The 25,223-nt window shown below is 40.2% G+C and overlaps 2 protein-coding genes across 3 annotated transcripts in view; both read right to left on the bottom strand.

Moving 5' to 3' along the window:
• traf3 (TNF receptor-associated factor 3) overlaps positions 1 to 14,352 on the bottom strand; it is a 32,462-nt gene extending 18,110 nt beyond the window's left edge. The window contains exons 1-12 of one of the 2 annotated variants that reach the window (XM_008398704.2): positions 14,022 to 14,352; positions 7,984 to 8,143; positions 7,655 to 7,820; positions 6,832 to 6,883; positions 6,622 to 6,726; positions 6,363 to 6,527; positions 5,043 to 5,123; positions 3,888 to 3,962; positions 3,674 to 3,766; positions 3,433 to 3,588; positions 2,092 to 2,266; positions 1,658 to 2,001 (exon numbers count right to left, since the gene is read on the bottom strand). In XM_008398704.2, the coding sequence (XP_008396926.1) occupies positions 1,658 to 2,001; positions 2,092 to 2,266; positions 3,433 to 3,588; positions 3,674 to 3,766; positions 3,888 to 3,962; positions 5,043 to 5,123; positions 6,363 to 6,527; positions 6,622 to 6,726; positions 6,832 to 6,883; positions 7,655 to 7,820; positions 7,984 to 8,131 (1,560 nt within the window). In that variant the 5' untranslated portion in view covers positions 8,132 to 8,143; positions 14,022 to 14,352. The remainder of the gene's footprint in view (positions 1 to 1,657; positions 2,002 to 2,091; positions 2,267 to 3,432; positions 3,589 to 3,673; positions 3,767 to 3,887; positions 3,963 to 5,042; positions 5,124 to 6,362; positions 6,528 to 6,621; positions 6,727 to 6,831; positions 6,884 to 7,654; positions 7,821 to 7,983; positions 8,144 to 14,021) is intronic. The other variant, XM_008398705.2, reaches the window with a different exon arrangement.
• A 2,618-nt stretch (positions 14,353 to 16,970) lies between these two features.
• The window catches only part of rcor1 (REST corepressor 1), a 16,068-nt gene continuing 7,815 nt past the window's right edge, over positions 16,971 to 25,223 (bottom strand). The window contains exons 5-13 of the mRNA XM_008398703.2: positions 24,780 to 24,941; positions 21,530 to 21,648; positions 21,369 to 21,444; positions 21,242 to 21,292; positions 19,902 to 20,048; positions 19,748 to 19,825; positions 19,584 to 19,641; positions 19,254 to 19,507; positions 16,971 to 17,392 (exon numbers count right to left, since the gene is read on the bottom strand). Of these exons, the coding sequence (XP_008396925.1) occupies positions 17,363 to 17,392; positions 19,254 to 19,507; positions 19,584 to 19,641; positions 19,748 to 19,825; positions 19,902 to 20,048; positions 21,242 to 21,292; positions 21,369 to 21,444; positions 21,530 to 21,648; positions 24,780 to 24,941 (975 nt within the window). The 3' untranslated portion in view covers positions 16,971 to 17,362. The remainder of the gene's footprint in view (positions 17,393 to 19,253; positions 19,508 to 19,583; positions 19,642 to 19,747; positions 19,826 to 19,901; positions 20,049 to 21,241; positions 21,293 to 21,368; positions 21,445 to 21,529; positions 21,649 to 24,779; positions 24,942 to 25,223) is intronic.

The following is a 25,223-nucleotide window of genomic DNA, read 5'->3' as shown; positions in this document are numbered from 1 at the left end:
TAGTTACAGTTCTATCCATGTTTTAATGTTGCAGAGCTCAGTCGTTTTGCAAATAGTTCAGTTTAAACTGGCATGTTGAACATCTTTTATCTGGTCATTTTGTGGAATATTTAACAACTAGAAAATGACACAGAACAAGAATATTTTATCCACTCTGATTGGCTGCTGTTAGGCCTACCAAATTTAACTTGAATGTTCATTGCATTTTTTATAGACACCTGTGAAAATAATTTCTATTCTCATGGCTCTTTTGTTCTCTGGGAAATTATTGTTGATGATAAATACAGAAACAAGCATAAAAATCAAAACATATACAATAGTGATAGTAACATTAATAATAAAATAATAGTCAGTGTAAAGTAGCCTACAAATTCTTTGGTGGGGGGGGACCTGGGTAAAGGCTAGGGGGGCGCTGGCCCAAAAAAGGTTGAGAAACACTGATTTAGCACTTCAGCTAGCTTTGAGACATTGTAGCACACTTAGCTTCCCCTAAATTAATTGTTCCATATAAATTCTAATTTATTTGGATGATTTTTTTAAACTTTCAATTGAATTAAGTTCTAAGTCTCGTTCTAAATATTGTGTTGAAGTTTTTATCAACTACATTTATATTTATGCTCTTATTTTGAAGTGAGTGCAGCAGTTTTATTTCCTCTCCTCATGTTCTCCCTCTTTTTCCCCTTCCCAATAACTTTATTAAAAACACACACACACACGCACGCGCGCACACACACACACACACACACACACACACACACACACACACACACACACACACACACACACACGAACAAAATAAAACACATACAGTATACAAAAAATAAACATAAATACAATAATGTCAAAATATATTTGGCACTCAAGTGTTCTAGTCTTTCAAGGGCAGAAATAATTTGAATTCAAGATTAGCATTAGCTAAGCAAATGCTAAACACAGTATTTAGAATTAGCTCCTACTAAGTACTGTGTTGGTGTAGAGCTTTGGTACTAGTGGAGCTAATATATATGACTAGTGCTTCAAGGTTGGGAAATAAATTTTTACTTTTCCCACCACTGGTTAAATCAAATTTCTTATTTGTCCAAAGCACACAGGGGGTTGGAGGGACCGGCTCTGGCTGGAACCAGCAGTATCTCCTCTAATGTCCATAATAAATGTCCGGGCAGGAATAACCTGAACCACAAATCACGCAAAGTTTTAAAATTTTGACTACAGTAAAGAGAGTTACATCTTCAATTTTTCCCCAAAGGAAAAAAAAAAGCGATTTTTCTGTTTTTAGTCCTTTGTAAAGAAAGTTTTGAATCACCTAAAATTGGTGTCAGATTTTGACAAATTTTGCAACCAGAACAAAATCTCTGATTGGTGCAGCTTTAGCAACCAGACCTGTTGATAATGAGAACTGTAGACAAAAAAAAAATCTATTCTACAGACAATCACAATTCCTAGTCCTGGAAATGAAACCTTATAGAATTGTTTTAAATAAACAATTCACATAATTTAAACCGAATCTCCAGACCGTTTGAATAGAAAGATTGGTCTCTGAATCCACTTCTGAATCAAATTGTGACTCAGAAACAAATCAAACTGCTAGACACTGAAAGACTTGAAACTGTAGTAGACATGCATATTGAAAACAACATAGAGAAAATACAGACAGTACCTTCTGCTTGAAGGGCCAGGGCAGCAGGGCGTCGTACTCGCCCTTCATCACCACAAAGAACAGCGACAGGTGCGTCCCCTTGCCCATGCCGTCTCCATTGAGGTAAACCCGAGCGCACATCTTGTATCCGAAATATCCGGTATAAAACGGCTGTGAATACAGAGACAGCGTCTTTCCTGCCACGGCTTCCTGTTTCCGTCTCTTGTAGTCCCGGATTTTCCAGATTAGAGTCCCATTGTAGCTAGCTGTCTCCAGTACCTGGAACCTCAGGTCCATGTCAGCCAACCGGATTTCATGGACGCTCAACATGTCGTCGTGCCGATTGAGCTGAGTTTCCAAAGACGCTGCAAAGAGAGAGGAAATATCTCCATCAAGTTCAGATTACCTGGTCAAAAACCTTCAGCTAGCCACTGAAACCCGGCACATCGACTAACCAAAGGTGTGAGTGGATCCGGACCCGCTCCGTCCCCCCTGCTCCAAGGTGGCCAGCCGTGTCCGAACGTTGTCCACCGTTCCTCGTAAGGTTTCCACTTCTTCTCTTAGTCGACGCAGTGAACCGAGCTCTATCTCCAACGCCATCAGCGTCTCTGAATGCGAGCTCATCATTTTCTAGGGAAACACAGAGAGGCTCCAATGTTTCAGTCTGCAGGACACGGAAAGCCTCAACAAAATCCAACAAGACCCCTGGGCCATCCGATCCCAGTAAATGTTCAGGCACGCCCAACTGTTGCATTCAGCCCTACTGGCTTGAGACTCACTGTCAGCAATATTTTATGTGATGTAATTATGTGTTTCATTGTCTGTGAAGTCTTCATGGTGACATGATTGTTGGTGATCTAAGAAACATTGGGTTATTACCCTCAGAGAAAGGATTAGAGAAAAGTGGGATTAGGATTTCTGGGAAATGCCTCCTGAGAGAGCAAATCAGCTGTGAAACCGGCAAAGGATCCGGTCCACCCTCAGCACCTCCTCTGAGCCTGTGCTGCCTCAGCCCTGCAATAAACTCCTCCAGGATCTGCTTCCAGTTTAGAAGGCATTTTAAAGTCCCACCAATGCTTCCCAGGTTCTGTTAGTTGGTTTTAAATTGCTCAGGGTGAGTTGTGTTGGAAATGTATGCAGATGCAGAAGGAAGCAACTAGCGGCGACCAGATCCACTTTTTTTTCACTTCTGATACCGATACCGATATCAGAGGTTTAGTATTGACCGATACCGATCTGATACAGAAAAACAGCTGGATTTAATTCAAATGTTTATTTTTTTAAACGCAGACATAAATGTTCTGAATTACTCATTTATTTGCTAATTCTGCACCAGAACAGCAAACTGAAATGCACCAATAGCTTCAGTAGCTGGTCAAATATGGAAAAACAACTTTAATTTGCTCAGTCGGGGCAGTTTGGAGTAGAACAGCCAATGTAACATAAATAATAAATTGTGACTAAGTTTTAGTCAAATTTAGTCACAATTTGACTAAAACAGGGTGACTACTTTGGTCAAAACTGCAACTGTAACAACTGAAATGGTTCAATTATGAATTCTAATCATAATGTAAAAATAAATAATAAAGCATGATGTCACTCAGACTACAAAGCATAGAATTAGTCTGAATAGATCTACCCTTATCGAGGGGGCACAATGTCACTGATACCCAATCTAAAATTTTTCTCCAATATCAGGACCGATACAGATATTGATATCGGATCAGTACATCTCTAGTAACTACCAAGGTTGCCTTAATGTAGTGACCCTAAATATGAAAAAGGGTTCGTCTTACCCCGTTCTCCCCTACCTGCAGGTTGGCCAGCTTCTGCTCCGTCTGCCGGTTCTTTTCCCGCAGTTCTTCGTTCTGGCTCTCCAGCTCCGACAGTCGGCTGTTGAGAGCAGGAAGCACCTTGCACCGCTCCATTAGCTCTTCCTTTACGTTGTCCACCTTTAACCACAAATGCTCTTCAGTCAAACCTTACTCAATCCACTCAATCTGGCCTTAATTGCCCCCATTTAGTTGCTATGGTTACCTTGTTCTCCAACAAGCAGTTCCCTTTGACCATCATTCTTAGATGCTCGGCTACGAAGGTCGAGTCATGCTGCCTCATTTCTTGATTTAAGCCCTATGGCACAGGAAACACGGCGCATGAAGCGTGCACAAGTTGATAGAAAAAGCTCATGCGAGAGATCAATGCTGGAAGATTAATGATGAGAGAAGAAGAAGAGAACATGAGGAGGAGTCACCTTGAAGGTGCAGCCGTAGCGGTGGAACAGACAGTTGATCTGGGCTTTGGGACAGTCTTGCTGGTGGCTGGTCAGCTGAAACAACACAAACATTCAATGAACTAATGGATCCCTTGAAAACCAGCTGTGGTTCCAATTCTGCACAATTTGACCTTAAAATTGTGTAAAATTGGAATTACAAAAAAAATTTTGGCTTAATGGAAACACAATTTCGAAAATGAAGATAAAAAGTTTTTGCGCTAAATGAGGCGGTTTTTCAGCTGCATCAAAATTTGTGTATTTCCAAAAACTGCAATGGAAGCACTTTTTTCACATCACACAATTCACGTGGCCAACAACTGGATATTACTGCTGGTGGAAAAGACAAAGATGATGACGGAGGATGACGGTGTCCAGTGTTTATAAATGACTTATTGCATAAACAAATTTATTCATGTGTGATTTTTTTAAAGATTTTTTTGGGCTCTAGTGGTCTTTATTTGTAAGTGCTAAGACAGAAAAGTAGGTGAAGAGAGAGAGGAAGGACACGTGGCAAAGGTCACCAGGCCAGGAATTGAACCTGCGACAGCCGCAACGATGACCAAGGCCTCCCCATGTGGGCTGCACATAAACCCCTGCGCCACCACAGCAGCCAGTTCATGTGTGATTCTAAATTATAAAAATTCTTTTTATGCAAAAGGCTACGTATGCGGCATTTTGGGGAAACTGTAGTTGGCGATTTTACAGAAGAGTGATGGATTCAACAGGTTCAAATGACACACAACCTTTTATGAACTGTGTGATACTGTGAGAGCTCTGGTGGAGCCGGCTGCACACTGTTCAAATAAAACCAAAAACAAATAGTCATCATCCTGCTACCACTTCCTGTTGTCATCTTCGTTATTTCCGTCAGTAGTAACATCTGTTTATCAATCATGTGACTTGTGTGATGCAAAAAAAGTGTTTCCATTGCAGTTTAGCAAAATTCATTTATTTTGATACAGCTGAAAAACAGAAGCAAAGACTTTATCAAAAAACACAAGTTTGCATGTTTCCATTAAGCAAATTTGTTTTCATAATTTCAATTTGTGCAATTTTATGGTTAAGGAAAATGCAGCCACAGTATGTCGCTGTGCTTGGAGGGGCCACAAGAGGGCAGCAGAGAGGCTTCAGTACCTCACTCCGGGGCAGGGAGGAGAAGGAGCAGTGGTTGGGACAGGACACAGGGAACGACGGACACACAGTCTCCTTGTGTTTCTGAAAAACAGTTTCATAAAACATTTTAATGCAGCCGGCCCTACAGCACACCAGCAGCTAATAGAGCACTATTATTATTTACATTCTTCAAGAATGTTTCCAAATAAAATCTGAAAAGTGTGGCCTGTGTTTCTAGTCAAGTTCCTTTATTTTCTGACAGGCATATAAGTGACAACTCATGATAAAAGTAGAAATAAGTCACCACAACAAAAACAGACGAAAAACAAATAAAATCCATCAGTTTTCGAGAAGATAATGAGTTTAGTTTTTTTTTTCTTTTTTTTTTTTTTTTGCAAAATACACAAGTTGAAGTTGTGAAGAACTCACCCCATGCTTAAACAGCAGCTTCAGAAGATTTAAAAGAGAAAGTTTGTTTGCAGAGTTATTGAGATGTTTCGGGGTGTGGAGGAAGCTCATAGCTGATTAACATGCCGGCCTTTATTGGCTACATTCACACGCTTTTGTTATTTGTTTGGGCCAATTAGGTGAAAGCCTGAAAGGAACACATGGCTACTAAACATCAACAATCACCCACGCCAGTAAAAGAGAAACTCCAGCCCAGGTCTGTGTTCAGAACCCCAAAAGCCCCTGATAGGGGCTGAACATACAGCTAGAGCACAACTAGATCAAAGCATATTTACTGTATGTCTTAGAATGGCCTAGTCAAAGTCCAGGTATATATACAACTAGGAATCTGCAAGACTTGAAAGTTACTGTTTGCAGATCTTATCCATCCAATCTGACTAAGTTGGGATGATTCTGCTAAAATTAATGGACAACCATTTTTCTTCCTATATGGCTCCAGCTGACGTCAGATTATTTGTAGAATAAAAAAGACACATGAATATGTTTTGTTAAACTTCATAATTAAGCTATTAAGGAGCTGTCCAACTTCAGTTCCTATCTATGGTCACACAACGGTGCTACTCTGGTTTAACCTTTCATTTAACTTCCAGCAGTTTAACTACAGAAAAGGTTCTTACAGAATTTAAAGCAGTATGTTCAGGTTTAGAATTAGACTTACTAGATCTGCCCTTATGGATCAGGCACATTGTCACCGATACCCGGTCTAGAGTCTTTTTAAACATCTGGGCCGACACAGATATTAATATCGGGTCGCTGCAGCTCCTGACCACTGAAGCAGAGCGGTGCTTCCTGACCTCACCTCAGAGCATATCGCCTAACGACTACTGCGAAACGACAGCCACACTTCTCACCGGTTTAAAACGCTTTGCTTACCTGTAGGTCAGTCAAAGGCATCTTGGTCATGCAAAATTCACAAGTGCTCTCTCTGTGTTTACATTTCCATGCTAGGTGCTCAGGAATCTCCTTCCTCATCATCCTCTCTTTACATTTCCCCAGCGGACAGGGAACCTCGAAGAACGGACACACATTCAGGTGGTCCTGGAGACAGAGAGGCGGGACAGGCCGTGTGTACAACACATACTGCACCATCGGGCCAAAGGCACGGTGGAACCGTAATGGAGTGTGTGCTCACAGGTATCTGCTGCAGACTCATTTGCTCCTGACAGCCGTTAGCTTTACTCCGACAGAAGACCTTCAGCGCCATAATCTCTCGATGACAACATACATCTCTAAAGATCTGAAACCAATAATAACCAAAAAAAAAAGTCAGGCTTTAAGGAACCCTCTTCTGATCAGCCATTCGTGATGACATGACTCTGATGAGCCCGGCTTTTCAGCTCACCTTGTCTTTGAACAGAGGCTCCCTGTCAGCCGGACACACTGGGTTTGAGTGACTGCAGGAAGGGAGAGGACAACGTTAGATCCCACTGGAACCAGCAGGGAGGCTGGAGGTGGAGGTGCTGCTGCCAACCCCAAGCTGTCTGTCTGTCTGTCTGATGAATCAGTCGAGTACAGTGTCGACTAAATGACTGAAGGATGTAGGCTTGAAGAAGCAGTGTTTAAGTTTTCCAGGCACGTAGTGCTATTTTATAACACAACCAAGTAACTATGTCACTATCAGTTATTATAAAACTGCTGTATACGTCATATATCACTTAAAAGAAATTTGACTTCAAAATTTTACGTTTTGAAATTGGGTGTCTGTCTCTTTAAAAACTCCATCTTTAAGAAGTCAGCACAACATGGCTCCTCTATTAACCCTTTAACAACGTTTTCACCAGCACTGCACTGAGAAGTAGCTCCTATAATGAGCTCAGGAGATGAACAGTTCCACCAGGTGTTTGCTAATTTCTGCTGGCTAGTGTGAAGGAGCTGAGTGGAGGAGTTGCTCTGTGCAGTGGAAGCTCTGAAGCTTGGAAACCGCAGCTCTGAGGAGGAGCTTCATCCTCGAAGAAGGAGCTAGGTCCACTCAGACATTTTGAACAGCTGAAAGGTTGCCATGGAGATTAAAGGATTTCTCAAATAATGCGTAAAAGAATCAAAGCAACACTCCAGTTATGTTTTTGATGAGAGGATAACACAATAACATGGCGGAAAGTTCAAAAAAGTTTATTTCACATCATACTCCCCCTTTATGGTTCTGAATAACGATCTGCCCTGCTCACCTGAGGATGTCATTGATGCAGCTCTGACAGAAGCGGTGTCCACATTCAGTCTGGCGGGGCTCACACAGGACCCGCCTGCACGCCTCGCAGCAGTATTTGGCCTCTGGCTTCTCAACAAACACATCTCGAAATCCTCCATGAAGAGGCTGGAACCCTGCAGGAGCACCTGAACACACAGAGAGGAGGATTAAAACCAGACCAACACCAGACCAACATCAGACCAACATCAGACCAACACCAGACCAACATCAGACCAACATCAGACCAACACCAGACCAACATCAGATCAACATCAGACCACGCCACTATGGCACTTCTAACAGACTTACTTGGTTGAGGAGTGAGATCGCATGGAGGCCAGGGATTGGTTGAGCGGTGGGATGGTGGTGTGATTGGGAGGGGAGCAACAAGTGAAGGCGCCACCTGCTGGAGGGGTATCTGTACTTCCCTCCCATTAGCACTTCTCCCTGATGACATGACCTGAGGAGGCTTCACAGGCAAACACACCGACAGAAATATGGTTAATCAACATGCTGGACTGAGGTTCAGCAAATCACCAAGGCAACAAGTTAGATCTTGTACTGAAAATATATGTTTTCTATCCTGTGTTATCCTATTCATGTGACTGGATACTGATCACATAGTTAATCAGTCTTTGGTGTCACTAGTTACAAATAAAAAAATATATTTTCCATGAATTTCATGTCTGAAATAATACTATGTCCACTTTATTTGCTCCTGTAGAGTATGTGCAGATTACTTTGAACACTGGGCTGGTAGGAGGGAGTAAAGACGCCACAACAAGGTACAAAATCACCACAAGAAGGGAACGAAGAGACCATAAGAAGAGGACAGAGAGATCAGAAGACGGGAATGAAGAGACCACAATCAGGTACAAAATGACCACATTTTGAGAATGAAAAAAGACTAAAAGAAGAGAAAAGAGAGACCACAGAAAGAGTACAAGGAAACTACAAACAGGGAATAAAAAGACCACAGGACTAGCATGAAAAGACCAAAAGAAGGGAACAAGAAGGGCACAATGACATCATGAGAAGAGAATAAAGAGGCTGCAAAGACACCACAGGCAGAAGTGATATGGGAACATAGTAAAGAAACAAAGTGACCCAATTTGTGCAGAGACACCCGGAAATGTTGAAGGGACTAATACTATGTTTACCTCCAGACTCCCATCTTCACCTAACAATCTTCTCTGTGTGTGAAGGTGGCTGAGGGCAGAAGGGCACTATGGGAAATAAACCCCATGAAGCTGCAGGCATTGACGGGGGTTTGGTCGGGTTCTAAAGCTTTGTGCCCATCAGCTCTCTGTTCACATATTTGTTACATGCTTCAAAGTGTTTTACCTTCCCAGTGCTGAAGCCCCGGACAGTCCCCTGACCAAATGACTACTGGCCTTTCACTGCAACAGAAATGAAGTGTTCTGACAGACTGGTGATGTCCACTGCCACTGCAATAGACTCTCACCAGGATGCCTAAAGCCAGAACCACAACCGCTGTTACCGAGCTGTGACTCATCAGTCGCTCTTTCACCTGAAAAACTGGGTGAGGTTGCCGTTTTGGACCTCCAGCTCCACCTTTAACCCAATCCTCCCACAAACACTGGTGAACCAAACCCTTCAGCCTCTAACTGGAAATTAGACTTCCTGACCCGACAGACCACGGATTACAAAGATTAACAACTCCCCAACCTCACCCATCAACCTCATCACTGGGTTCCCTCACTGCTCTACGCACTGCTGACACATGACTACCAAACTCATCATGGTGGCCGGCTGGCAGTGAAGTCTGCAGAAGACGCAGCAGTAGCAGGGCTGATTAATGGGAGGAAGGAGTGCACAGAGAGGCAGGAAGTGGATGAAGGCTAATCAACAGCTGTATTTTCTAAGTAGATTAAAACAAAAAGGTTTTGGTTGGGGCACAACACACTGAACTCCTTCTGCAGGTGTTCCACTGCAGCACAGTCAGGGACTTACAGCTGCACAGCAGCAGAGCAACAGGATGGAGGGGAAGTTTACTGAGAGGAAAGATCCACAAAGCTGCTAATCTCTCTTTAATGTGCTTTACATTGCAATTTTTAATTTGGCGTCGAATAGTTAATAATAGTTGTTATTATTATTATCTTTACAGTAGCACTAGAGACTGATGTGAATGTGAATGACAAGACACATGGACATGTGTGGGCAGTATTTTAACTAACTGTGGACCTTTATGTGTTTTTTTGAGTTTTTGAAATATGTAATATTGCATGATTAGACCAGTCACGATAAAAATAAAAAATAAAAAATAAAAAAAGCATTTCTGGGTGATAAATTGTCCCAGAAATTATAAATTATAATATTGTTGTTTTGAGACCATTTTAAAGTAACATATTCATAATAACATAGTGATACAAGTTCATCCTCTCAAAAACTAATAAACTTTCATTTTGTACAGAACACTCCACACTGAAACTGGATTTTAAATATGCAAAATAAAACATGAGAACCATAAACAATAAATAAAAAAGGACATTAAAATCCAACACAATCAAAACCATAAATAAAATGGATCATGAAGTCTCTGTAGACAAAACTGCCCTTCAAAAAATATTAATCATCAGAATGTTTTCCTTATTTTTACAGTTGAAAATAAGACATACAGAAGAATAAAGGACATTGGGGAAAGGCAACTCCTTTTCAGATAGTTACCTAAATGTGCATACATATTTGAATTGTGAATGTGAAAATGTTTGAAACGTATAAATAAACCAAACTTGAAATTATCAAGCTTGTTTCAGTTTATCATGTGATTAACTGATTAATTGCTTATTGTGACAGGGTTAATCATGCTGGCAACATCGTGGCTTGTTCTCCGTTTGGGGATTTTGTTCTTGTGAAATAAGAGATTATGGCACCTGATCAAAAAACCAAAGTCACATAACCACCGTTCCTCACAGCAGACTGTGAGCAGATGGTGATAGATCACTTCAAGTGTGACATGAAAGAATGTAAGGTAGACATAAAGGTGACCACCAGTGTGCCACAGGGTAACACCTGGCAGCTGACACGGTTTCTCTTTCTGCTGCTTTTTGATTTTCTTTTTTTAAATATCTAAAGTTTCAACAAAGCGGGGGAGGGGGGGTTCTTTTTTTTTTTGTTGTAAAAATCTACAAAACATCAGTAACTTAATTTGTTCTTACTGTAAATTTCCCAGTTCAGATACATTTTCAAGAAAAGTACAGAACAGTAAGGGTGTGTGCAAGCGAGTACCATTGAACTCTATAAAACTGACACACACACACACACGCGCACACACACACACGTATACAAACAGTGCACACTTCCTGTCAGGGCTGAACTGTGGGGATGTTAGGGGCTTTTCCATTGATTCCATTAGCAACACAAGCACATTCTATCTCTGTGAGTGTGACACAGTGGCAGAATGAAACTCCAAAAATGACCAAAGAAAAGTCTTGAATATTCCTGAGTGTTTCTGGGAGGATTTTTCACAGAGAGGCTGTGCAATGATTGTTGCCACTAAAAAAATGTGCATTTCATATTAAGAAATGAATTCAAGGGAACACTGAGGAAGACTCAATAAACTTGCAGAGAGTAAAAGAGTTTAGTTTAATCAGACACAACATCATGACTAAGCACTCTGTTTGCACAAAGAGAAAGTGGAACGGTTCCTCGGACGGACGGGGTTTTCCTGAACTCAGATCAGCTGTTACAGTCACAAAAGAAAAGCATAGGTGTCTGAAGTTGTTAATGAGAACGTCGGAGAGGGAACCAGGCCTGATGAGGTTGTCAACACAAACAGATCGACCAATCGCTCAAGTCGACCAGTTTGACTCACCAGTCTTTTCAGAAGTCAGAAGTTCGAAAGTTAGAAACCTTAAAGGTCTGAATGCTGAGCCAAACAAAGCTCCGAAACAACTCACAGCTCAGAGCAGTTATTAATGATACCTGGAGTCCAGAGATGATTTAAGCAACAAGTATCTGGAAATACTATATCTGGTTAACTGGTTGAGATAAACATGAGCAAGTTGGGGCGTTATCTACCCCCCTCCCCCCACAGTAAGGAAAAATAACATAAAGCAGCAGCAATAGAGAAAAAGGCACAAACAGCTCAAACATAAGGGACGTGTGTTTCACGTTATGCGCGATGCACCGATCACATTTCAAATGGCCAATACCAAGTTATGTGTTTTTTGTCAGGTTTCCTCCCAAAATCACTTTCCTCTTTCCCAAATCTACAACAAATAAAAGAGAGAAACATTTTCTGCAGCTTCTTTGCTAAAGGTTCTAGTGCTGACTAACAGAGAGTGAAGGCAATCCTCATTTATACAGCAAAACAGGCCATATCAGTTTAGATAACTTCAATAAACTTGCATGATTTTTTTTTTTTGTTGGTACTATTGTGATAGCGATGAAGCCATTTTTTTTAGCTAGCCATGTGACTGTGACTGCTGCATGTCACAGCATTCCCATTTGAAACCGTCTTCTTTAGGATGTCATTTACAACAGAAATGTCATTTAAACTGCACATAGTGATTGTGTGTAATAATACTTCCAAATTTACTGGTATTTATTGATGCTTTTTGTGGAGCAAACAGCAAACAGATAATACATTTTCGACAGTCATTTGTTTTTTTATTAATTGAAATTTATGGAGACAACTATAAATCAAAATTCTTATCATTAGAAATTTTTCACGACAAATAATAAATGATTCAACAAGCGCCCACCCCTACACCACAGCACACACTCCTAAACGTTAGCACACTGCGTTTGTAACCCGAAAAAGGTGGAGGGTCTTTGTTTTGATGCGCTTATAGAATCAGAATTACAGATTTTTCAGCATATCGCATCAGATCACAGTCAAATCAAAGGAAAACTGTCCGCTCTTCGAACATTTCCAAACATCCACCATGAGACCATGGCCACTTTTTATTATCGAAGCTGCTAAGAAAACACCCAGCATTTCTACAGTCCGTTTGATAGATCATTTATGAATCAGATGCCTGAATTTCTCCTAAAATGGAATAATTCATCATTTCTCCATCTGTCATTCATTCATTCGTCCAGTCAAGTGTTTATGGGTTTAAATACAATAAGAGCGTTAGAACAATAGGCTGTTCTATTGGAATAGTTTTATTCCAATAGATTGGGATAACATTATTCCATTTCCTGACACTACCTGCCAGTGATTGGAATTTTATCTCATAAGTCTGTATTCTGTTCCGTCCATCTACACACTTCCAGATGTCACTTAACAACAGAAACGTGTCCAGCAGAGTCGATCCGTTCCACCTGATGGATCGGAGTCGTTTCTCAATCAAACCTCTTAAAACCATTCAGTTCAGCGACGCACCGGTCAGGCCTTTCCTGGCCCGTAACCGATATTTGGCATTTATCTACCGATTCTGATTCTTCATTTCAATTGCCTTCACAAAAGGAATGAAAACTTTCTGTCAAATCAAACAAACTAAATTAAGGAATTACAAACGTATCCTGTTTGCTTTGCTGGTCGATATAGTTATAAACTGAAAAGGTGATAGTTATTTTGTTAAGGAATTTAGCTAATAAGAAAAAAGAAAAATCAGACTTTTTGCTATTTCTCTTGTCAATAGAGATAATCGGTGGTTTAACCATAAATCGGTTAATCGACCCATTTATGGACGATTAACCGATCCGTCTCTAAAAAGACACGTCCTTCGCCCGCTGAGGAGCAGCAGATCACCTCAGCCTGCTGTCATCGGCTCCCTCTGTTCTCTGAAATGAAGCTGTGGAACATCCCTGCTGTTTCTGGGAACAGTTCTGACTTCCAGTCCGTGACTCACAGCAGGTGACATCTTCTGACATCTCATCACTACGAACAGCCGCTCAACAAGCATGCGTTCATCACCCAATAACATGACCTTACAACGCTGACATCTGACCCAGGAGTCATCCTCTCTTCATCCGAGAAGAGAGAGAGAGACACACAGTCCAACAGGCAGAATAAATGAAAAACGCCAGCAGGAGACGATCCTTCGCTGGCCCCTCACCGTTTCGCGGTGTTTCGGACACTCATCTCTCACATTACTGATGTATTTGTCAGTTAGAACCAGACAGCGGATGTAAACACACGGACTGCTAATGCTAGCGAGCGCCTAGCTTCTTTAGCGTCGCCGCTGTTCTTGTTAATAAAAGGTCAATTTATCAAATCCATCAGAACACACACTCTCTCACATACAGCCGTTGACTAGGCTGATTATTACTGGTCCGCGAGCCTAAATGTCCCTCCACTCTTAGTGATGTACTGAATGTATGTGTGTGTGTGTGTCTGTGAATGTGCGTGTGTGTGTCTGTGTGTGTGAACTCACATCAGTCTCCTCGTCAGGCTACAGCTCGGCGGATTCACTGCGGATTCAAACCGTTGCCGTTCCGCTGACGCTGCCGTGGAGCCTCCAGGCTTCAGGCGGACTCCTCATGGTCCAATTCCGCTCGGCACTTCTCTGGGTTCGGTTTGTACTGTCAGTCCCGAAGAGAGAAGTTACTGGGTCCACCTCAGAGAGCCAGCAGGGAGGCCTGGGCTGATCACACTGGAAACCCCCTCCGCTGCTTCCGCTCAGGAAATCCCCCAGTTGCCCGACGAGGAGCATACCGTCAGGGGGCGCAGCTTTCCCGGAGGCTCCAGGGAGAGAAACATGACTGCACCACACGGGGGCGCTGTTTCTCATTTTCAAATCGAAACGCTTCTTGTTAGAGCCTGTGCAGCACAAGACAATAGTCTAAATGCCGTCTGTGTGTAAGTAATGATTTGGCACATATATGTAATATATTACATATATTTGGAACCTTGAAGCAACAAATTACAGAAATTGTGAAAACAAACATAAACAAAAGTAATACTGGGGCAAATCAAATTCCACCGATTTTTTTTTTTTTTTTTTTTACCAGTTTTGATAGCCTTAATGTATACATCTGACCTTAGATCTTATTACACTTACATTCTATTAAAATAAATCAAATGATTTAATCTATTTTTTCTATTATCAAATTTCAACACAGTCTTAAACTAAACCCATAAATAACATTCTTGACTATTTTAAACTGGTTTTGCTCTTCAATTATTCCATGTATATTTTCAAACCTGATCAAAACTCCTCCAAGTTCTCCTCTGCTCAGTTTAAAAAGTGCTATAATAAAACTGCAGTGATTTCTTTTAATTACATTTATTGATATTGTATAAAACAAAAAGATGCCTTTTAATACATGAACTGCATAAAAAGACATTTCCCCTAACTGGCATGAAATCAGATACAAAGCATTTTGTGTTCTAAGTCAGTAAACCATTTCTATTAACTAAATACCAGAATAATGAGGGATTTGTTTCTGAAAGATGCATACATTTCTACATTTCTTTGGTATTTAGACATAATTGTGTTTGAAACTGAATATGGTGAGGAAATGTTTCAGGTTTTCTTTCACAGTCTTATTTTAATAGTTTTCTGGAGTCTTGGCCCATTCCTCCTGATGGAACTGGTCAGGTTTGAAGACTGCCTTGCTCACACACATTTTCAGCTCTGATCACAAATTTCCTATGAAACTGAGATCAGGACTTTATTATGGTCACTCCAGAACATTGACGTTGCTGTTCTTGTGGTAATGATTTATTTAGAAAATCTAATAAGATTTAGTGCACCAGGTCCTCCTGCTGCAAAAGACAAAACCCAAATCTTGCCACCCCAAAATTTCTCCATTGAGATGTTCTTAGGCTTGCAAACATCCCTGTTTTTCTCCAAATGCCACAATGGTGGATATGGCCAAGCAGCTCAACTGATGTTTCAACAGACCTCAAGACGTCTCCAAAATGTAGTTTATTTAAAACTGTAATTTGGTTTTTGATATTGCTTTAGGGGTGATGGCTTCTTCCTCTCTGAGGGGCCTTAGGAGCTCCTGTCTGGTACATGGGAAACAAAAACAGAGACAAAACTGACAGATATATTTCTTTAATAATACACCGTAGATACGATATTATTATAGAAAACATGTAAACTACAGATAAATCTGAAATGACCAAACATGCCTGAAACTGTTCAAACAATTTTATGCAAGTATAGACATGACAGCATCATCCCGCTCTGGAGACCAGTTCAGTTTCCCACAGATGAGCAGGTGTTTGGTCCAAAATGTGAAAAATGATGTCGATGTGCTTTTTTATTCTGTGTATGTAAACTTCTGCTTTCAACTGTTGGTGTATTCCATGAAATGTTTCTATATTTAGATATCAGACCTAAATTTAGAGACTTCAAAAACAAGCCTATAACAATCATCTGCTTCTGTTATAGTAGCAGGCTAGTCGAACCTCCATAACGGAAATTAGAGTCATTACATCATAAACCCACGCAGTCATATGACTGCTGTGGGAGGTTCAGCAGACTGGGTTTTTTTATCTAATAAATTGTGGATTAAGTTTTATGAAGAATTTTCCAGTGAACTGCAGAGATTTATCTATTTGTGGGTTGTTATGGCAACCTGTCACCGTCACCTCATGGTGAACTGAAACTCACTGATGTGGATTCGATATGAATGGAACTGATCTGATGTCACTACATTAAAATAATCCGATTTACAGGATTATAATGATGGAGACTGAGCTGAGCTGGATCAGTGCCAAATTGGATTTAGATTCATTTTTTTCCTAAATTAGTTGTAAGATGAGGTTGAGCTACCATTGGTCAGAATTTGACCAGTGGTAGCTTGGTTCTTATTCAGCTGATCTGAGAGGAGAATTAGAGAAGTTTTGTAGTAGAAGTAGTAGAATCATTGATCATTCTAAAATGAAACATATCTAAGTTTTGAAAAACTAATAGGATTTTATTTATCAGTATACTAAAACATTTAATTAATCATTTTAATTTAAAATGTTAAAAATTGTGCAGTGAACAAACGATTAATTGCACATTTCCTGTGACTGAGTTTGCAGCGTGACTAGCAGTATTTGGATTAGATACAACTAAAAAGCAGTTTTTAAAAAATACACAAAACACATAGCTGAAATCAGAAAATGTTTATTTGTGAATTTTTATGATGCAAATTCATAAAAACAAACACGAAGGAAAAAAAAAAAAAGATCACACACATTCGTTAAGAATCATATTTTCCTGAGAATGGTGCAACAAAAATAAATTCAGTTCCTAGTCACTTGGAACAAAAATATTGATAAAATAAAATTTAAAAAAAAGTTTATGAAGACATATTAAATATGTAACTATGGAAACTAAACTTTTAATCCCAAAAGGAAAAATAAACTGTGAAATAGAAGTCACACAATTTTCTTAATAAACTTTGGTTTTATTGGATTTTTTTTCTTTAAAAAGGCTGTAAAATCTTAAAAAACGCAATGAGCTAATCAGGACATGACAAGCCCCACGTAACCCAACCTTCATCCAATTCTTCCTGCACCTCAGATCCCAAAACACAAACATACAAACAATTCAAAACGTTATGTGACAAAACAAAAAGAAAAAGTCCTCTGACTGTAATTGGTGGCTGGAGTATGGATTGGTCCATAGAGGATGGGGATGACTTTGTGACATACGCAAACAGAAGCAAAACTGAAAAACAGAGGGCCAAAATAATGAAGAGAGACGACTAAAGAAAACAATCCTCCAGGAGACTGGGGGTCAGGTGTCAGACTGGTTTCTTGGGAGGTTTGAGGTCACTCCGAGTCCATCGGAACAGACGAGTCCTGCAAAATAAAAGCCTCTCATCAACAACAGGCTCAGATTTTTGCTGCAAAACAGGATCAGAGTCTCAGTAATGTTTAACTCCTTAAAGTGGCAGTAATATGGGTTTTGCAGACAATTGAGTAACTATGTTACCTTTAATTGTTACAAAAATTCTATGTATATCAAATATGACTTCAAAGAAATTTGACTTTGTAATTTAACTCCTTGAAATTTGGTCTCTGTCTCTTTAAGAAGCGCCTGCTCTTTCTGAAACTCCGCCTTCAGGAAGTCGTCACATGGCTCCTCTATGAATCCTTTAACAACATTTTTACCAGTGTTGATCTGAGAAGTAGCTCTTGTAATGATCTCAGCAGATACGCAGTTCCACCAGGTGTTTGCTAATTGATGTTGACTAGTCTGAAGGAGCTGAGAGAGGGGTGTGACTGGGGAGGGCTGCTCTGTGAGGCGGAAGCATGGAAACACGCTGCTGGGTCAGCAAATCAGTTTAGTGTTTAGCTCACAGTCGGCTCTGATGCAGCTACATGTGAACTGGGATCATAACTCAGGACAGATTCTAATGCCAGCCGTCGTTGTTGGGCTGGCTGCTCTACTTACACACTGACTGAACCAAGAAAATGTGGTGAATCACAGTTGATTCATCATTTAACAAGAGGGGCAATCAGATTTTCACATGGGGCCGTGATGGTGTGGACAGGTTTTTTTCAAATGATAAAATCACCATTTGAAAACTGCTTTTATATAATTGACATATGAAAGAAGTCTGATGAACTGAAATATTTACGTTTGATTAAAAAAATAAAAAAGCACAAACAGAAACCATCTGTCCGGAGCTTCGTCCATCCTTTGATGGTGCTGTTATGTTGAGTAAAAACCAAGTAAACGTGGCAGATTATGTACATTTAAACCCAAAATGATCAATTCCTCCTGATTTAGATTAAAGGTAATAATTTTATTTTACCAGCAGGTTTTGCTTTGAAAGTAAAAAAAATAAATAAATCAAAATCCCAGAGGGAACATGGAAAAAACTGCTCAGCTATTAGAAGAAGGGTTTGATTGTTGGAAGTTTTTATTAATTTTGGAGAATTTTCTAAAAAAAAAAAAAAAAAAAAAAAAAAAAAAAAAAAAAAGACATGTTGTAAGTAAGTAGAAAAGAAAGACCTGTTCCAAGTGAACTGAGAGAGTCAAACTGATTCTCCCCTAAAAACACCGTCTGTTGCTTTTTGAGCATAGGTACGGCTGAAAAACTTATCACGATAAAAGTGTGTCATATCAGTCCATGTCAATAATTTTCAATATTGATAATTATTGATTCAATTTTTGCTTTAAATACTTGAAATACTCCCAAACTGGTGGCAGTATTTCCTGTTTTATCCAGTTTTTTCTCCGTTGCTTTTTGTCCTTAAGCATTTGTGAGGCACAGTGGTGAAACCTCAAAATGCAGCTTGTTGCTAGGTAACCAAAGAGTGAGTGAGTTAGTTGATGCCACTCACCTGAGAGGTTGAATAACTAAAGCGTTTCCTCTGCCTACATCTCCCAGAATGCTGTGCAGTTCTGGATTTAAGGTCAGTGATTATTCCATAAATAGAATAATGAATACCAGCTGTATCATCTACTGATACTGATCATATGTCTATCATGATACATGTTGTTATTGATTTATTGTCCAACGCTACACAAGCTTTTCTTGAAAAAGTTTTTTTTTTAGTGGTGAAACGTTTTAGGGTTAGATTGAGAATCTCATTCTGTTTTTGGGGGGCGTGGCCCTCTGGCCCCTAGCCCTCTACTTTAGAGGCCCCGGGGCCCCGAGGAGCAGGTGGGAACATCTGGGACCTGCACCGGGTTTAGGAGCTTCCATCTCACCTCCTTCTTCTGCTGCTTGCCAGCAGCCTCTTCGTCTTCAGCTGCACAAGCCGTCATGTTGTCCTCCATCATTTTCTCCTCCTCTGCTTTCACGTCTCCACCCTCCATTTCATGCTCTGCCTCCCACTCCTGCAGGACCTCATCCAGGTTAAACCTTCGCCGGTAGTTCACCAGAAAGTTCTTCACCTGCACCACGGACTTGTTGCCAATCACGTCTGAAATGGCCTGATAGTCGCGGCCGTACTTCCTGATGGCTGGATGGAGGGATTCAGACGTTATTTAGCGTGATTAATTAAGAGGCTGAAAGCTACCAGCTGATTGGTTGGTTACCTTGGACGGCCAGAAGCTGCTCCTCTGTGGTCCAACGATTATTGAACTTCTGATTTGCCTGAAACAAAAGCAGCGGCTCACCAACGTATCCAGCAGCAACGCTAACTGTTTACTGAAGAAACAATTCAAAACTGAACCATTCGTACTATTGTTGCTATAGTTACCTCAGGTTGCCTGAACTCGTCCACTCCTGAGCTGAGTTTCTCCTTCAGAGCGCTGTTTGTCTGCTTGATGGTCTGAATCTACGGGACAGAAAAGAGACGATGTACAGAGACAAGCAGAGCGAAGCCGTTTGAAAGGAGCTGGAACGCAGCAGACCTGTCTCTTTATGGACACCAGCTGACTGTCCAGCTGTCTGGTGAGTCCCTGAGCAGTGGAAGAGGACAGAGACACCACGTCCTGCTGTTTGAGGAACATTCCTCTGGGAGGACGTTTCTTCATCCTCTGGGACGTCTTCCCTCCGGTCTGCTCACACACAGAGACGCCGTCAACATCGGACTGCAAGCAGCCGCAGCAACACACTTGAGCTAACATGCTAACAATCAGCTAATATGATCCTGACACACACTACTAAAAAGGCAATTAAAGGAGTTAGCCACATTTTTATTAAAACTCCCCTCACAGGTGACCTGGAGTTTATGAGCAACTAAACCAGAAACCAGAATTAAAACAGCAAGTGAAAATAAAAATCAGCTGGCAAACAATTTTTGAGTGACTGACAGCTTTAAAACGTCCCCAGTCACTTATCAACATTCTTCAGTGTGGAAGATGTTACTGCATGAAGAGGACTCAAAGTTAGATACTTTTTATGCACTTCTACGCCAAGGCTTTTAAATAAATTCAGGAGCAGTGACACATTATGATGAGATGCACAACTTGCTAAATGAGAAAGTTTCTTTTTAAATAAGGATGTAAAAATAAACTCCTCTTGCAGATTGTGACCCATTAAAAAGGAATCGATGGGGTCATGATGACTCTCATTCTTTTCACCCTGTTTCTTCCAGAAAACGTTAAAAATCCCAAGAGGTGTTGCTGTTTTGCCTGTTCTAATTTGAAAGGGAATAATATATTTTTGGTTTTAAGGAGAAATAAGATTTTTTAAAAACAATTTAAAAAATCTTGTTAAAACAAGAACATTTTCATGTTGATGAATTTTGCAATGGTCATTTTGCCAAAAGAGTTAATCTGACTCCCAGCAGATACCAGGTAATGCTAACGATGCTCGTAGCTAATATATGATAAAGAATATAAACCSAGCTTAAAAGACCAACTCCATAAACATTTTGTCCTAACTCTGAAAAAATTACTCAGCCATAGCAACTGGTTTCTCATACACATGGTTGTGACACCATCAAACCTGAAATAAATAATTAATAAATGATCTGAGCAAGAAAAAAAGTTCTTATAGTTTCTAAAGAGAAATGAAAGAGAAATTTTCGTCTGTTGTCCCTGAATAATGTTCAATTCATCTTGCTAATAACAAAGGCTTAAACAAGAATGAAATAACTTATCTGCACACATTTTGTCAATAAATACAAAAAGATACAATCAATACTTAGAAAAAATACAAAATAAGGAAACTACAACAAAATTATTATGAAAAATATAAAAAGAAAAACGAGATCAAAACAGATTTCTTGGAGGCGAAGCGTTCTTACCTTTAGACCAGACGGTGGTTTCACCTCAGTCTTCTCGGATGCAGAACTCGGCTGCAACAAGCAGAGTCAGTTAACCAGAACCAGAAGCCGGTTAACCAGCAGCCGGCTAATATGAACTGCGCCTTACCTCCTTCTTGTCTTTATTCAGGTCCATCTCTGAGTCGCTGGAAGGATTTTCGTTTCCATTCTCCACCTCTTCATCACTGCATAAACAGAGCTAGTTATCACCCAGGTCCAGCGCTGCCAGAGGGCAGGGCGGCCATGTTGCCTGTGTTGACTCCTCCTCACCTGTCGCCATGCTCCCGCTTCTGTTTCCGGGTCTGTCGGTCCATCATGCTGGTTTTACTGCGACTTTTCTTCCAGGAGTAGTAAAAACGCACCAGACTGGCCATGGACTTATCAGGTAACTACAAAAACACAGTCACTCATAGATCAATGCAATACTAGAGACCAGTGACATGTGCAAAGCTGATGAGGCACTGACTTAATCATAATATATACAAATGTAGATCACCTGCATGTTAAGGAAATTTCACACATGCGGACAACTCTGGAGGGCAAAAAGACAATTCTTTTACATGTCGTCCATAGCTACGCTGCTGCRGTAGAATAATTCSGTTAACTCAATGMAACTTGGAAATTTAGGTATTAATAATTTCGTGCTAAGCTCATGGGTGAAACAACCAACGATTCAGTTTAAGGGTTGATTACTTTTCCCATAGGGCCAGTTTGGTTTGCAACACTTTGCTTCTCTCAGTAAATAAAATCATCAACTGAAAACTGTTTTGTGTTGTTTGAAGTAAAACAAAAGAGCAAAAACAAAAGAAATCTATAAAGGAGACAAATGCTCTTTCATCCACAACACACTTTTTAGATTGTCACGTTTTTAAAATCCAGTTTCCTTACACTKTACATGCACCAGTCTGTGTTGGTCTGCCACAGTAACGTACATTGAAGTTTGTGGTAGAGAACRTCAAAGGGTGTAAATATTCCAGTACAGCCAACGTCAAGCTGGTGTCAACCTTTAGAGTTTTCTCTGCAGATGTGGGATATGCCTAGARACATATTAATTCAAAAACTAGGACACCCGAGTAAATATCTGCCTCTTTCAAAAGTAATGTTCACAGATTGAGGTCTAATCTTGGTATTATATCTAAAAAAGGGGTTGTTTTTTTTACTCATTAAATAAAATACATCAACAAAATTGTTTTGGTGTCCAAATGATTTGAGACTGTGAGCCTGCTGGAGATCTGCTGCTGATATCTGAAGGTTTCTGAAGACTTCCTTTAACATCTTGCAGTCTGCTTTCAGAGTTAACCAGCGTGGACATGTTGGTACTTATCTTCACTTCCCTCCATTTACAGACCATTTCCCATACAGCTGATGTCAGATTCTTTAGAGAAATCCAAAAACAGCCTCAGAARATTCGAATCACAGCAGAGAACAAACAAATATCAACTTTAGAGCGGCGGTGCCAAACCCACTTTCATTTTGGGCCACATCAAAATCATCAATGTTCTCAAAGGGCCAGTTGATACTTCATGTATTGACAAAGCCCATTAACAAACTTTCAATATATTAATAAATAACTGTYTGTATTTGATGAGTGCTTCTTAAGAATGTGAAAAGATTTTAGCAGTAAAATTTCCTGACTTTGTGGTGCTACTTTAAAAACATGTTACTTGCCACAACGATCATAGATAACTGGACATCAAGTAAAGCTCAGGCAGCAGAAGTAAGCTATACTGCCACCTGTAGGAGGAGGTTAGCATCACCTAACCCCAATGTTTTTAAGCATTTTTTGCCGTCAAATTTTGYATTATCAACTGTATTAATCTGCTGTGGTTTTCTTTTCCTTGTAACTGTTCAGAACTTTGTTTGAAAACACTTCATAAAAAAAAGTTATTAGTATTAGCAGCATGCAAAAGTGTTTGGATTTGTTTAGTTTTGCATGAATTTCGCCGATTGTGGAATCACAAAAAACTGGAGCRATTGACTGATACGATACCGCAGTATAGAGATAAAACCTGCTTTAATTTGACTCATAAAATAATATTTAAACATAYAACTGGTATCTTGAAACGTCTATTTATGCTTCCCTTTGTAGTCTTGAGGGCCACATAAAAAGCTCCGGCGRGCCGGATTGGGACCCCGGGCCTGGAGTTTGACATGTGTGCTTTAGAGGAATAATACATGGACAAAAGAACAATGTCTACAKGTATTTGCAGCATGTACATTTATTTCCTAAGCAGAAACTATTTTAAATKAACATTTCCAAAATTATTTTAATGTCTTTTCTTTTTGTTTATACACAATCCTTTAATCGTTCYGTTAGTTGAGAATTAAATATCCACATTTATTCCTCTTAGCTTGGRAATCCCCAGAAGAAGCTACAGGATGTTTCTATGGAGACGGAGGCCTGGTTTTGGACGTAGTTTTCCCACAAGCTGATGTCAGATTACTGGAAGAAAATGAGGAACTGTTCTGTTCCACCCTTAGCAGCAACAATTACAACCTAATGCTTGTGATTACTGGCAGTGAGTGTTTAACAGCACCRTGGAGGAACTTTCTACCAACTCATATTTGCAGAATTCATGTGTTTCAGCCACACTGGAAAGTTAGTGAGAATGAACCGTCTGGGTTTTTTTTAAATGTTTTTGTGGCATTAGTGGCCTTTATTCAGACAAGAAGACAGACAAGAAAAGCAGAAAGCCAAGGGGAAGACGTACCACAGACAGTCCTCCAGGTCCTCTGGCAGCACAGCAGACCCAGACCATCACTCTGCCACCACCATGTCTTACTGTTGATCCCTTTTCTGCAATTATTTGACTGTTCTACTCTAGATCCAAAAACATCTTGATGCCCCTCAAGATGTCTTCTAACAAAACAGAGACAAGCTCAGCAGTGGTTGTCTGGATCATTTATGTCTTTCTTAAGGTGGAGTCATGAACTTTGACCTTAACTGAGACAACTGAAGCCTGCAGTTCTTTGGACTTTGCTGTGGGTCGTTTGGTGACCTCTTTTTTCTCCTTTTCCAGACACACAGATCTTCATTTCTGTGTTTCTTATTTGTTCCTAAATTTTCTTACATTGCAGTGTGAAGGCCGGTCCTATTTAAGTGTTTTCTTGATTGAAACARATGAGACAGTTGTCAGGCCGAGGTCTGGCTGCAGAAATTGAATTGAACTTTCCCCCAAACAATTGATGAATACAGTTAATGAGCATCTAAATATTCAAATTTTTAACATTTGGAATACCTAAATTTGAAAGAGGATCAAATCTCCACCAGGGTTATAATTGACTTTTTTGTTCACATTCCCTAATCATCACTTAGTCCAGGTCATACTTTTATTACTATGGAAACAGCAAGAGTAAACTGCTATTTACTCTCTACTTAAGGGTTTATCTGAGGTTGCATTTRTCTATGAACAAGGCAATTCCTTTGTTTAAAAAATCATACAAATTAAATCCTAACAAATACAAAGAGGGTTATATTATACTTGGGTATAACAATGASTCAAAGATGTTGTACTAGTACCATCTGCTGGATGCGGTGAAAGCTCTTCCCATGGAAGCTGAAGGCCTGTTCAAACAAGACCTTGTCCTCCACAGTCCACTCATCAGGAAACGGAGTGAAGTTCGGCAGGTCGGCCAGAGACTTTTCGATGTTGTGCTTGTGCCAGAAGAGCATCCCCAGAGCCTGGAGTGGGTYGAAGGGAGAGGAGACCGGGTCAGGCGAGTCGGAACGCGCAACAAAACAAGACTTRCATATTTCAGTCTGTTTACCTGCAGGAGACAAAGCATGAAGTGATTTTGTAAGAGGTTTTAGTCATTTCATGCCTTTGTTATTTTGTACCTTCATATTTGACTTATGGAATCCAGCCCAGCCCAGTAATAATAAAAGATTTTGCTGGACAATAAATTGCCCAGAAATTATTGCGATAAATGACAATATTGTTGTTTTGAGACCCTTTTCAAGTAA

This window comes from Poecilia reticulata, linkage group LG22 (assembly GCF_000633615.1).
Source record: "Poecilia reticulata strain Guanapo linkage group LG22, Guppy_female_1.0+MT, whole genome shotgun sequence".
Classification (NCBI taxonomy): Eukaryota; Metazoa; Chordata; class Actinopteri; order Cyprinodontiformes; family Poeciliidae; genus Poecilia; species Poecilia reticulata.
Note: the sequence above shows the minus strand (reverse complement) of the source record. Positions and strands in the feature narration are given on the sequence as shown.